The sequence below is a fragment of the Archocentrus centrarchus genome, chromosome 7 (assembly GCF_007364275.1).
Source record: "Archocentrus centrarchus isolate MPI-CPG fArcCen1 chromosome 7, fArcCen1, whole genome shotgun sequence".
NCBI lineage: Eukaryota > Metazoa > Chordata > Actinopteri > Cichliformes > Cichlidae > Archocentrus > Archocentrus centrarchus.
Window position 1 is genome coordinate 5,146,989 of NC_044352.1, and position 13,262 is coordinate 5,160,250.

The window sequence follows — 13,262 nt, forward strand, 5'->3', positions numbered from 1 at the left end:
CTATGTCATGACTTCTGTCTGAGGAGCAGGTCCAGCTAGAGGAGCAACAGCACCAAACACATAACCATGAACAGCCCACATATTTTTGGTGCTGCCCCCTTCTGACAGAACGCAGCTACAACATGTAGAGGAGGGTTAATAAGCTCTGTGTAGCAGCTACGACCAACACACAACCACACAGAAATGGTAAATGGACTGGTATTTACACGGCACTTCCTTCTACTCTACAAGCCACATTCACCCATTCATGCACATATTCACACAGGGCTTTATCTTGTGTGTTATAAACATGCACCCTGGATGCATCTGAGTAAATTGTAGTTCAACATCCTGCTTAAGGCGCTTTGACATGTGGACTGTATGAACTGGGGATCGTACCACTAACCCTCTGATTAGTAAATGACCCACACCTGAACCAAAGCCTCAAAAAAGATGGAGGCTCTAGGAGTCTAGGGGTCAATGAGGTTTACAAGCCCTCCCTATGAGTCTTGTGGTCATTATGGAGACTCTTGAGGTTATTTGAGAGGTTTTGTTTATTGCGGGCAATGTTCTGGTCAGTGAGGAGATTCTGGAGCTCCTTTAAGAGACTCCCACAGTCTCTCAGTTGTACTGGTTGTTGGAAGTTTTAATAACTGAGCTGGTTCTCCATTAGGAGCTTTAAGAGAATTTAAATGCTCAACCTACCCTCTCTGCAGAATTCACCTTCATCATTTCACCACTATGAGGCTCAATATGTGTGTGTGTGTGTGTGTGTGTGTGTGTGGAGGGGGTGTGTCTGCGTCTGTCTGCAGAAACAAACCAACACAGACAGAAACACAGATCACACCATCTCCATCCTGCTGTGCGCCCACATCAGCCTGAAACGAACAGCCACATTTAACATCGATGGATCAGGAGTCCATCGATAAATTACACACACACACACACACACACACACACACACACACACACACACACACACACACACACACACACACACTGTGAGTCTGGCTGTGATGGAGCCTCCTCATTGGTTCCTGTCTGTCTGCTGTTTCTGATTCAGTGTGAGTGATGATGGAATAAAACACAGAATCGATCAGCTGACATCTGTCGGATATCGATCAGTAGATGAGTCACGTGTCCCTGTTTTTTGCTGGATGAATCCTGTTTCAGCTGAGCTGAGAGCAGCAGCAGCCTCACATCTGGCAGACGCAGTATCATGCAGCCATACTAGCCTACATTCACTGCAGCGAGATGTCGGTCAGTGTGTGCGCGTGCACGACAGCCGGAGTGAGCGCGCGTGTCATTCCAAACCACCCTCCCGTCCCCACCTCCTCCTCTCCCATCATGAGGATTAATCTATTGATTTTCTTTAAAAAAAAAAATTCTCCGAATAAAAAAAATGTAAAAGAGACGCGGTGAATGTGGCGAGGCTGCAGCTGTGCGTGTGCGCGTGTGCCCATGCCGTGCGACGCTTGTCAGCAGGTATATGGAGTGTGTGTGCACGCGGTGCAGATGTAAGTGATGCTGCTGGAGACTCACCCCTGGTCAGGCTGCTTCTGTCCATGTACATCGCGCAGCAAAACACAAATCCGGTCATTAAAGAAAATGTTGGTGCGGGGAGAGAGCGGCTCTCCCGGTCCACAGCAGCCGAAGAAACCGGGTCAGAGCCACACACACGCACACGCACACACGCACTCACACAGAGGCACCCACCGGACCGGCTCGGACCCACAGACACACCGACAGACCGACGGTCCGGACCGAGCGCAGACCTGCAGGCTGCTTCTCCTGGATGGATAAGTAGGTTAGATCCGCTCGGTTTGATTCAGGGGGCTGCCCGGTGTGTGAGCGGCGGGCGGCGGCAGAGAGCGAGGGGAGGAGGGGGTGAGCGAGGGAGCGAGAGAGAGAGGGGGGGGAGGGGGGGGGCTCTCTCGTTCCACCATTTTGGTTTCCATGACGACAAATTAAGAAGATAGAGAGTGATGAGGGGTGGGAGGGTGGCAGCAGTGAAATGTGTAAATACATCAGACTGATTGACAGGAGAGGCCTGATCACGTGGTTGTGTGGAGTGTAAGCTACCGACAAACAGACTCGCACTAAGCTGAAGTTCAGAGGAAACTGTGTGGAAGTGTTAATTATCAAACACAGGCTCCTCATTTCTCTGCCTTGAGCAGCTGCTTAAATACGCTGCCAGTTAACAGTCGTCTTTCAAAGACCTTCTCGTTTCACTTCACGATTTTCTCGTCCTGTTTGTGAATTTTGTGTTTCTAAAGTTTTTTTGTTTTGCACCATTTTAACTAATTTTTGTACTTTAATCTTTACTGGCTGGTTAGACTTAAGCACTGAAAGTTGCTTATAATACACCTCTTCACAGCAATAACCCTGCATGCTGAAAAATCACGCTCACCTGTGTGTTTAAATATGACTCCATCTGACAAATATCACCTAAATGACAAGTTAGGACTAAGAAATCTGTCTCGGTATGACCTGGTGTGTCACACACTAACATCAAAAACACCTTTTTGTGGTTTTGAACTCAGGAGCTTTGGTAAAAATAAATATATAAATAAAAACAGTGTTTAACACTCTTGGAAAGAGACTAATTCAACCAACACAAAGACTACCGAGACATACTTCCATGTTTCAGCGTGATGCTATTTATAGTTTAAATTCCTGTTGGGTCAAAGGTGGGCTTGAAAATAAAACGGGTACTATAGCAAAGTTAAGACTAAAGAGGAAGAAGTGGAGAAAAAAGAAAGCCAATATTTTTACAAAAAGCCCAGAGAAAAGTTACAGTGGACAGTTTCCATTGTTTTAACGCACAGTTTTCACAGGTTTCTGGGGTTGTTCACTGCTCTGTTGAGCCTTGTATCCCTTTGACTCTTTCTAGTAGTGATTTCATTAACTTCTTTAAATACAGTTATCAGTAATTTATCATCAAATATGGAAGCTTTAGGACAGGCAATATGGAATAGAAAACCCTGCAGTGTTTTATTTTTCCAGTTGATAATGGGTGTTTTTTTAAAAATTTGGATATTGTATATTTTCTGGGGAGGACTTGTTGGGGGATATGGATTCACATGTTAAGGTTGGAAGGAGTGGTTTGTTGGTTGTTCTTTTTTAAATGTGTCATTTTATTTGAATTTTTATTATTGCTTTTGTCAAATTCACATCAAATAGATAAATATATGACAAATTATTCTTGGGGGAAAAACATAAATTTCTTTAGCGATAAAAATGTCAGCCTGACTGCATCCAGACTCAAACTAGCAGTGTGTTAAATCTGGAGTACCTCAGGGTTGAAGTTTAGGCCCCTAACTTACACAACTGATCTATGTAATGTTTAATTATTTAAAGCTAAAATTTTGTTAGCAAACAACAATATCATGTCTTCAACTGTCAGGGAACCTTCAGGACCTCCAGCACTAAAATAGTTGATTAATTGAACGTAATTATTTGTTCCTTTTCAAGCAGAGGTATCAAATATACTTTTTTCTTAACTCTGCATAACAACTGGTTTTACTTTTCAAATTTGTAGTCTTCAGGTCCAACCCACACTAACATTCTTCTCTTCTTCTCTCAGTCTTCTCACTGCTTCCTCTGGACACATTAAAGCATTTATATGGCTCTTAAACATCTGCTGAGGAAAACACCTGGAAATACTCTGGCGGAAAATCAGCAGAGTTCATGCTTAGGGGAACGGGGTCCTGAAGGGTCTAACTGGAAAAAAAAGAGAAGAAACCTCTGAGAAAACTCAACATTTGATGAAAGAAAGGGAAAAAACATCAGTAAAATCTGAGTTTGACTTAATAACACATTCCACATATTTTTCATAATTACAGAATGATTTCTTTTAATTTTCTGAGAATCAAAATAACTGAAATAGAATCCAATTTAAATCCTCAGTTTAAAAAGGACCTTAGATTCCTCAGATTTCCTTTTTAACTTTAATGCGACACATGTTGGAAAGTATACACTAGTATGTCAACAATGTTTAGGTGTAAATAAAATCCTACATGCTTACTTTTAGATTAGAATTATGATGAAATCACATCATTTCATCCTTATGTGTTATATTGGCCCAATGAATAGCACTGCTGCCTCACAAGTCAAGTCAAGTCAAGTCAAGTTTATTTATAAAGCACATTTAAAACAACGACGTTGACCAAAGTGCTGTACAAGATCTGTAACCCCAAGGACTATACTAAATAAAAATAAAAATATATAAATAAATAAATAAAATAATAAAATAAAAATAAATAAATAAAAACATTAAGAACAATAAATAACATAAGAAAATTAAAAATTAAAACGTTTAAAACAAGTACCATAAAATACCATAAAACAATCATCTAAAAGGAGGTAGCACTGCAGCCAAATGCCAAGGAAAAGAAATGTGTTTTTAATAGAGATTTAAATGTATGTATCGTCTGAGCTGTGCGGATATGGAGAGGTAGATCGTTCCATAGCTTTGGTGCTGCTGCTGCAAAAGCTCGATCACCTCTCTGTTTTAGTCTGGTTTTAGGCCTCTGTAAGAGCAGCTGGTTCGATGACCTCAGAGCTCTTACAGGGGTGTGACAGTGAAGCAGCTCAGACAGATACAAAGGTGCCAGTCCGTTTAAGGCTTTAAAAGTAAGCAATAAAATCTTAAAATCGATTCTAAAATGGACAGGGAGCCAGTGAAGGGATGACAGGACTGGGGTAATGTGTTCATGCTTTTTTAAACCGGTTAAAAGACGAGCTGCCGCATTCTGGACTACCTGCAGGCGGCGCACAGATGATCAATCATCTGTGCGCCGCCTTGCATTTGTCTTGCATTTGAATCCAGCATCTGTGTGGAGTTTGCATGTTCTCCCAGTGTCTGCGTGGGTTCTCTCTGGGTACCTCGGCTTCCTCCCACAGGCCAAAGACATTCAGTTAGTGGGGTTAGGTTAATTTGTGATTCTAAATTGTGGGAATGTGAATGGTTGTCTGTCTCTCTGTTAGACTGGCGACCTGTCCAGGTTATACCCTGCTTCTCGCCCTGTGGCAGCTGGGATAAGCTCCAGCTCCACTGCAACCCTGAATTGGATAAGCGGAAGAAAATGGATAGATATCCTGCGAGTTTACACTTCTTATTAATAACAAGCATCACCACCACATGGAGTTTCATTGTCTGGAGAGAAGCACCTTAAGCGTCATATACATATATAGTTCCATTACAGACAGGAGTGCTTTAGTGGTGGACAAACTAGGCACCGACTGCCTATGCCATCATACGTCAGGATCACTGACCTCAAAGTTCTTTAACCATACCTGCCCATTTTGTGTTATCATTGATTATCTCAACTGATATGCCTACAAGTCAATGACCTTTTTTTTTTTTAAGAAACGTTCCCAGCATTGGACACTTGAATGCCAAGCTTGTCGGCAGTGACAATAAATGTTTCTCTCACTTTCTTGTAGCCTCCTACAACCAACACTAAGCAGCACCTGACTGGATGACCATCTTCTTTAGGAGAGTTCAGATTTCAGAGCCCTTGCAAACTTTGTCTTATATTACAACAAAATGTGTTTCTAAGTTATGCTACATCTATCATGATTTTAGATTGGCAATGGCTAGTTTAAAGTTTTCAGAGATGCTGTGTTTGTAGTGGATGCTCCTAGTTTGCCAATGCATTCTCATTCTGGTGCTCTGACTCACCGTCACCATGGTTGTGGCAGTATTGTCCACTGAGGGATAACAGTCCTGCTTTAGAGACCTACAAAGTCCACAGTATGCATAATTATGCTGGATTGGTGGCACTAGCTATCACAGCACAAAGTCAACAGTATTCTTCGTGTTTAGCACATTTTTTTCTTTGTTTACTTGTGTAGCGCTCCCCGTAAATAGAAATATTAATAGGGGTAGGGCTTTTGGGTTCTTATGCTATATTCACTATGTTTTAACCCTGATTAAGTCAGTGTCAATTTAAGCCTTGGATTTAGGTTACACGGTACCAATAAAACCTTTCGAAACACACTTTTTAAAACTCACCTTTAAGGGTTTCTGTCTCTCCAAGAGTTTTAATCAAAAAACCTGTAAACACACTTTTCAGATGAAATGGTTTCTATTTATCTATAAGCTATAAACAAACTCACGGCACTCAAGTTTTAAGAAACAATATGAACGGATTTACTTAAAATTATTAGTTTTGATCAAAAGATAGAAAAAACAAATACAATTACATTAAACGGTCTTCAACATTTAACTGACTCGAACCCCTTTGTATAAAGTCACAACCAATATCATATGTGGGCCCACATACACACACACACACACACCTAAAGCCGGCAAACTCAAAATTACTTAAAACCAAATAAAACGTTGCAGGCCTGGTTCGTGGCTAGTGTACGTGGAGGCCCAAAACACAATGGCCGTTTCACTCGTTAATGAGCCAAAATAAATGAGTGGTACCTTAGTATTTTGGTTGCTGGTCTGTAATCCAACAGTCAGGTAATTGCTCTGAAGCAGATCCTTCTCACCTCACCGGCACAGCAGAGTCCACTGTCTCCTCGCTCACCTCGCTTCCAGAACACTTGCTTTTTCTTTTCTTTTGCACTAAAATGAACACCCTTTCACACAGTAACCCATAAGTAAGTCTCTTCATGTATGTATGTACAGCCTTTTATCCTAAGGTGTCGGTACAGTGTAAGATACACTATATTGCCAAAACTATTCGCTCGGCTGCCTTCACACATGTGAACTTGAGTGACATCCCATTCTTAATCCATAGGGTTTAATATGATGTGGGCCCACCCTTTGCAGCTATAACAGCTTCAATTCTTCTGGGAAAGCTTTCCACAGGTTTAGGAGTGTTTATGGGAATTTTTGACCATTCTTCCAGAAGTACATCTGTGAGGTCAGACACTGATGTTGGAGAGAAGGCCTGACTCACAGTCTCTCCTCTAATTCATCCCAAAGGTGTTCTATCAGGTTGAGGTCAGGACTCTCTTCCACACCAAACTCACTCATCCATGTCTTTATGGAGCTGCTTTGTGCACTGGTGTGCAGTCATGCTGGAACAGGAAGGGGCCATCCCCAAACTGTTCCCACAAAATTGAGAGCATGAAATTGTCCAAAATGTCTTGGTATGCTGAAGCAGTAAGAGTTCCTTTCACTGGAACTAAGGGGCCGAGCCCAATTCCTGAAGAACACCCCCACACCATAATCCCCCCTCCACTAAACTTTACACTTGGTACAATGTAGTCAGACAAGTACTGTTCTCCTGGCAACTGCCAAACCCAGACTCATCCATCAGATTGCTGGCCTACCACTTTGTTCTGTCGTTCCCAGTCATTTCCACTTTGTTATAATCCCACTAACAGCTGACAGTGGAATATTTAGTAGCGAGGAAATTTCATGACTGGACTTGTTGCACAGGTATCCTCCTATCACGGTACCATGCTGGAATTCACTAAGCTCCTGAGAGCGACCCATTCTTTCACTAATGTTTGTAGAAGCAGTCTGCATGCCTCGGTGCTTGATTGTATACACCTGTGGCCATGGAAGTGACTGGAACACCTGAATTCAATGACTTGGATGGTGAATGAATACTTTTGGCAATATAGTGCAGAAGAACAGGCCATCTGATTGTATATATAAACAAATGATCAATAACCTGATATGGCAGAACACCTGAGATAAGCACTGATCCCCAAACAAAAACAAAGTAATGTCTCCTGTAATTTCATAAACTTTAAACATAACTAGTTTTAGCTGATAAGTGCGAGCGGCTTGTTTTTTCTTTTTTTCCAAGCTTGTCTTTAAGTCACAGGGAGGAGGGGGAGGACAGGAAATGAATCACTGTGAGCTTAACTTAGTGAAAGCACCCACAAGGGCTGCACAGAGGAGAAAACAAGTTCCCCACTTCTACTGAAATCCTCATAAACATATCTTTCACATGAAATTAGCATGTTTTTGAAATAAATGTATCCATCCTGTTCCTCTGGCTGTTTCTGCTTAGTAAAACAAGCACTCCTGATCAACGAAGAGTTGATCTAACTCAACCCCAAAGCGAGGTCACTGGATGATAAACAAAAACAAACACACCCCTGTTATTAAGCTGCTGACACACACACACATACAAACAGGCTGATCGAAGTGGATGTACCCCCCGGGTCCTCTGGGACTAAGCTTAAAACAACACACCCACATCGGTGTTACGTAAAACAAACACATCCCATTTATTGAGGAGGACAGAGGAGGGGAGTCACGACTCTTGAGCAACAAATCAAACACACCCTCAGGTTAATGTGGCTTGAGACAGTTAATCTCCACCTGTCTGTGGAGGCTGAAAGACAAATGCACCCAAACAACATCAGAGAGGAGGGAAAATATCAAACGCACCCTGTTATCATCTGGCAAGGGAGGAGATAAAACTACAGGCTGACCTCTGACCTCACACACTAACACACCTCCCCTCCCCCGCAGCAGCAGTGGGCGACCCGGTGACCTACAGAGACTCCAGTTCCCTCATTCATTCCCCCAAGGACAGACGAATGGACAAAGAGCATTCAGCTGCCTTAAAGCTCAGACGATGGAACAGCTGACACACTTATTTATTTCTATTTTCTTTGGTGGTGTGTGTGTGTGTGTGTGTGTGTGTGTGTGTGGGGGGGGGGGGGGGGGGGGGGGGTTGAAACAGCTGAAAGTAAAGAGGTGGACGGGAAGTGAGGAGGGGTATATGTAACACTGGTCAATGGCGGATGTGAACTAACATGAACCACGACAGTTTCTAAAAGTAGAAACACTAGAAATAACAGTACAGCCAATATAAATCGTACAAAAAAGACGAACACTAGAAACACCAGCAGAAATAACAGCATAATAAACAGAAACAGTAGAATTAAGAGTAGTGATACTAGAAATAACAGCAGAAATAATAATTTCCAACAGAAATCATTAAGAGTAGAAATAGCAGTAAAGAACAACAGAAATAACAGGAAATATTGACAGAAACAAAAAGAAGAAACACTAAACAGCAGAAATACTAGTAAAGAGAAACAGCTGAAGTAAAAGTAGAAACAATGGATCAACAGAAATAATAGCACAATTACCAGAAGTAACAGCAGGCTAATAACAGTAGAAATACTAGAGTACAATAAACAAAAACAGAAGAAATAAAAACACAAACACAGTAAAAACAACAGCAGAAAAAAACATCAGACAACAAAAGTAAAAGCAGAAACATTAGAAACAAGGACAGCAGACAACTGTACAAGCAACAAAAACAGTTAAAAGTAAAAATACTAGAAAAAGAAATAATGAAGTAATAATAATAAAGTACAAAAGCCAGAATATGAGCAGACAATAGAATAAAGAGCAGAGGACGTTACAGCAACACAAGCATAAAGTAGAAACACGAGAAGCCAGAGGGGGGAAAAAAAACCCCACAGAACTAAAAGCAGACACATTTCAAACTGAATAAAGGCCATAAATATGTTTTCCACACTGATAGAAATGGTAGAAACAACAGAAACTCTTTCATAAAGATTTAATCAGGCTTCTTTTCTGTTTAACTGAACATGGTTTGCTATTGCACAATAAACTGTGTCTGATGTTCCAGCGGCAGAGTTTGGAGTGAAAAGTGAAAATCTGATAAATTCATTAAAGCAGTGAATAGAGAAACAGAGAGATCACGCAGAGGCAGAAATAACTGATGATGTTAACGGTACACTGTAAAACTTTATACGCTGGCTTCATTTAAAAAATATGCAGTCCTGTTACTTCAAAAACAACATGTACTTCAGGGGGACGAGTTATGCTTGTTTATTTTGAGAGTGCAGTACTTAAGTCACATGAACTTAATATACCAACAGAAAATGTGCATCATGCAACCTCGATTTAGCAACTTTTAGATTATATAAATTCAGAAAATGTTATAGTCTAGATTTCTTTTTACAGAGTTAAGAGAACTGTTGTCCACATACAGTATAAAAGATGGACATAGCTACCATGACATCACCTACTGAAGCCGCAATATGAGCGTTTCCGCCACGGCCATCTTGGTTACAAAAATTGGATAACAGCTTGTGACTGACAAGTCGTTAACCAATGAGTATGCATTTTCATATAGTCCTCCATTTTCATGAACAAGTTTTACAGAACAGACTTTTTATTCAGAGTGAAACTCAACAGGAAAGTGTTTACAGAGATCAAAACCAAAAGTCATTATCCCATAGACATCTATAGGACCAGAGGTCTTTTTGCAACCACAGCTATCGCCATCTGGTAGCCTTCAGACAGAATGCAGATTTAGGGCACTTCCGCATTGGCTTCATTTTTCCAATGCAGAGGTTGTGCACTATACTTACAATATGTGTTCGGAGAGTATGAGTTAAGACAGTGATCTCACTTTTGCGGCATTCCAGTGCCCCATACACCACACTGTTACAGGAAAACCAGCTGTATTAACATCTGAACAACCAATTATCTATTAATCACTACAAGAGTCTCAGTCACAGGATTCATAGGAATCTAAATCTATACAAAACATCACACAGTGGTCACACTACATGCAAATTAAGGATTTGAAGGATTTTACATGATCTGGAGTTTGTCCTAGGTGCTCAAACCTTAGAAAAATTTAATCTTTTGTTTATATGTAGAAATTTTCTAATGCTAACTTGAAAACGGGTGTCCTCGTATTTCAAGCAATCACATGCTTGGCCTGCAAAAGACAAAAGAATCAGTTTTCTTTTCTGTACAGAAGAAACCGTTATAGAAACAACACTAAGAAGAACAAAATAGAGTAGAAGCTGTCATATCAACAGCAGTTCTCTCTGTAACATTCAGTATTTAATGAACAACCTCGTGTGCTTGCCTTTTTTATCTGTGTGAGGACCTGTAGTCTCATGATGCACTCCCAGGAACCTAAACCATGAACCTGAACCGAAATCTGGTTCTATCCTCAATCCTGAAACCAGGTGTAGAGCCTCAAACAGCACAGCATTCCTGAGTGAAGATTAGACTCAATGTCCCCACAAGGTGTCAACTTCACATAGATAGGTCCCCACAAAGTCAGGTGTACCAACACACTCTCACACACACACACACACACACACAGGTTTATCATTTCCATTCGGCAGCTGAATGTGGCATCTATTTTTAACCTTCAGCTCTTCATTCATATCTGCTCATATCTGCCTGTGCACGTCCTGCCGTAAGGCCTGTCAGGAGGGGGCCGTGCTTAACATTTGAACTGTCCACAGTGAGGCTGAAGAGGCACACAGAGATCACCGCTCTGTCCTCACTTCCTGATGTGAATCTACCACATGCATATGACAGATACTGACACGTGTTTAACATGTTCATCTGTCTGTGTAAAAGAAGCTCCAATAGCCTGATGAGCAACAGTGAATCCATCTGCCATCAAACAAGAAATAGTTCCAGCACATGTAGTAACTCCCCCTCAAAGTATTTGTATGAGTGCCCTATAAAGGGTTAAACACACACAAGCTGTAACACACAGCCTGTGTGTAGTCTGTCTGCTGCGGTAAAGGTTAATGTCTGGAGGAAGTGTTCCTGTCTGCCTGTTATTTTGATGCTGAAGCCTGCAGGTAACATCAGCTGCTTCTCTTCTCCAGCCGCCGCTGATCCTCATGCTGATGGAGGAAATCAGCTGCAGGGGCCTCATTTACAACCGAGACGAACACACAAAACAGGGGCGGCCTAAACGAGGCGTACACCGCTTCCCATGCTAAAATCAGAGACTGCTAAAAAAAATAATAAAAAAAAACTTGAGTGGAAAATGTGTGCCCATGTGCACAAACATTTTAGACTGTATATAGATGGACCATACTATCTGAACAGCCATGGACTTCATTTGTACCTTGAAATTCCTTCTGGTTTCAGGGTTTAAATGACAGTCTGTGCCCGCGTTCCCACCGCGTTTCTGTGAACTGCTCCTTTACGTCTGAGTGGGGGCGGGTCCTCGTCTGGACACGGAAGCCGAAGCGCACAAACGTGGGAGAACACGCTCCCCTTTCTTGTGCTGCAAGTACGTTTTACGGTCCAAACCAAACTACTGCAGCATCTGTGTGCAGCACAGAGGGAAACACAGAGCAAGACGACAAGTACGCACTTTGTGTCCTTTTATCTGTGATATGAACTGATACAAAGCAGCAAGTTCAGCCTTAGAGCCCAACATAATTCACAGCCGTGAAAATCGCTTCGCTTTTCTCATGTAATACACATGTAATATGGTAGAAAACTTGATGTTGAGACGGCGGAGTCACGCCCTTCTGCCGCTTTCGGCACGCGTTCCTGGTTCCAGACCAGCTAGTTTGCGGGCCGGAATTGAACCCGTTTTTCGGCCGAGCACCGAGTGCTTTAGCGGTGGAAAACCCGCTTATCGGTTCAAATTACGGCACGGGCTCCGGAACCCTGTTGGTGGGAAAGAGGCCTGTGTGGTATTAAAAATGTCTGTAGATACCATGTTAACTTTACTCCTGTCATCATTTTTTGAGCCACTAGATGGCAGTCTCATCGGAACATAAACGTGGTTTGAGACACCCATCAGAGGCTGCTAAACAGTAAAAACAGTTATTTTTTTTTGTGAATTACAAATCCCACATTTACAAATGTGAGGAACAAAAAAATTTTTATAAACTTTTCACAATAGACCCTTTTACTGTTTGTAAACAATGATGACGTAGGTAGTGATGCGCGCGCATTTTGGAAACGGAAATACGGCAGAGTTCAATAGTGTTTAAATCTACGAGAAAGGCTTATCAACGAAAGATTGTGAAAACTACCTGCAAAAATTTATTTTGACCACCAGCAACCAACTCCGATCCCTGTGGTACATTAGCAAGTGGCCCAGTGTCCATGGGCGGATATATATATATACGTGTATATACGTATTGGAGAAACCCGGCGTACACACCGGAGAGAAGTTGCAGTGCATATAAGTCACTGGATGCTTACAATTATGTTGTTTGCGGCCGTGTACGGAACGCCAAATATCATGATATAGACTCAGAGTTTTGTGTCTTGAGGGCAGAAGTTCTTCCAAGTCAAAGACAAGGAAACAGAAGCGCTGTGTAGGAGGCTCGGGCCATTGTAAACAGTCAGAGAACTACGTCCTCACAGCGGATTGTACCTGCATGGCAGTGTGAGTACTTCATCAAATTGCTTTTCTAGCTTGCTAAGAGTTTTCCGACTGCAGATATTATTTACAATGAAAAAAATATATACTGTTCCAGTCACACTGTGAGACTCGCTCATCCATTCATATGCGAGTCTGCTCAGACTTTTG

The 13,262-nt window shown here is 41.8% G+C and overlaps 1 protein-coding gene across 2 annotated transcripts in view; it reads right to left on the minus strand.

The window, feature by feature from the left end:
* The window catches only part of fgd1 (FYVE, RhoGEF and PH domain containing 1), a 40,709-nt gene that overhangs the window by 22,418 nt on the left and 5,029 nt on the right, over positions 1-13,262 (minus strand). The window contains exon 1 of one of the 2 annotated variants that reach the window (XM_030734357.1): positions 1,522-1,806. The exons of the other annotated variant lie outside the window; for it this stretch is intronic. Coding sequence (XP_030590217.1) covers positions 1,522-1,579 — 58 coding nt within the window. The 5' untranslated portion in view covers positions 1,580-1,806. Of the gene's footprint in view, positions 1-1,521; positions 1,807-13,262 lie in introns of those variants that run through there. 2 annotated transcript variants of the gene reach the window in all.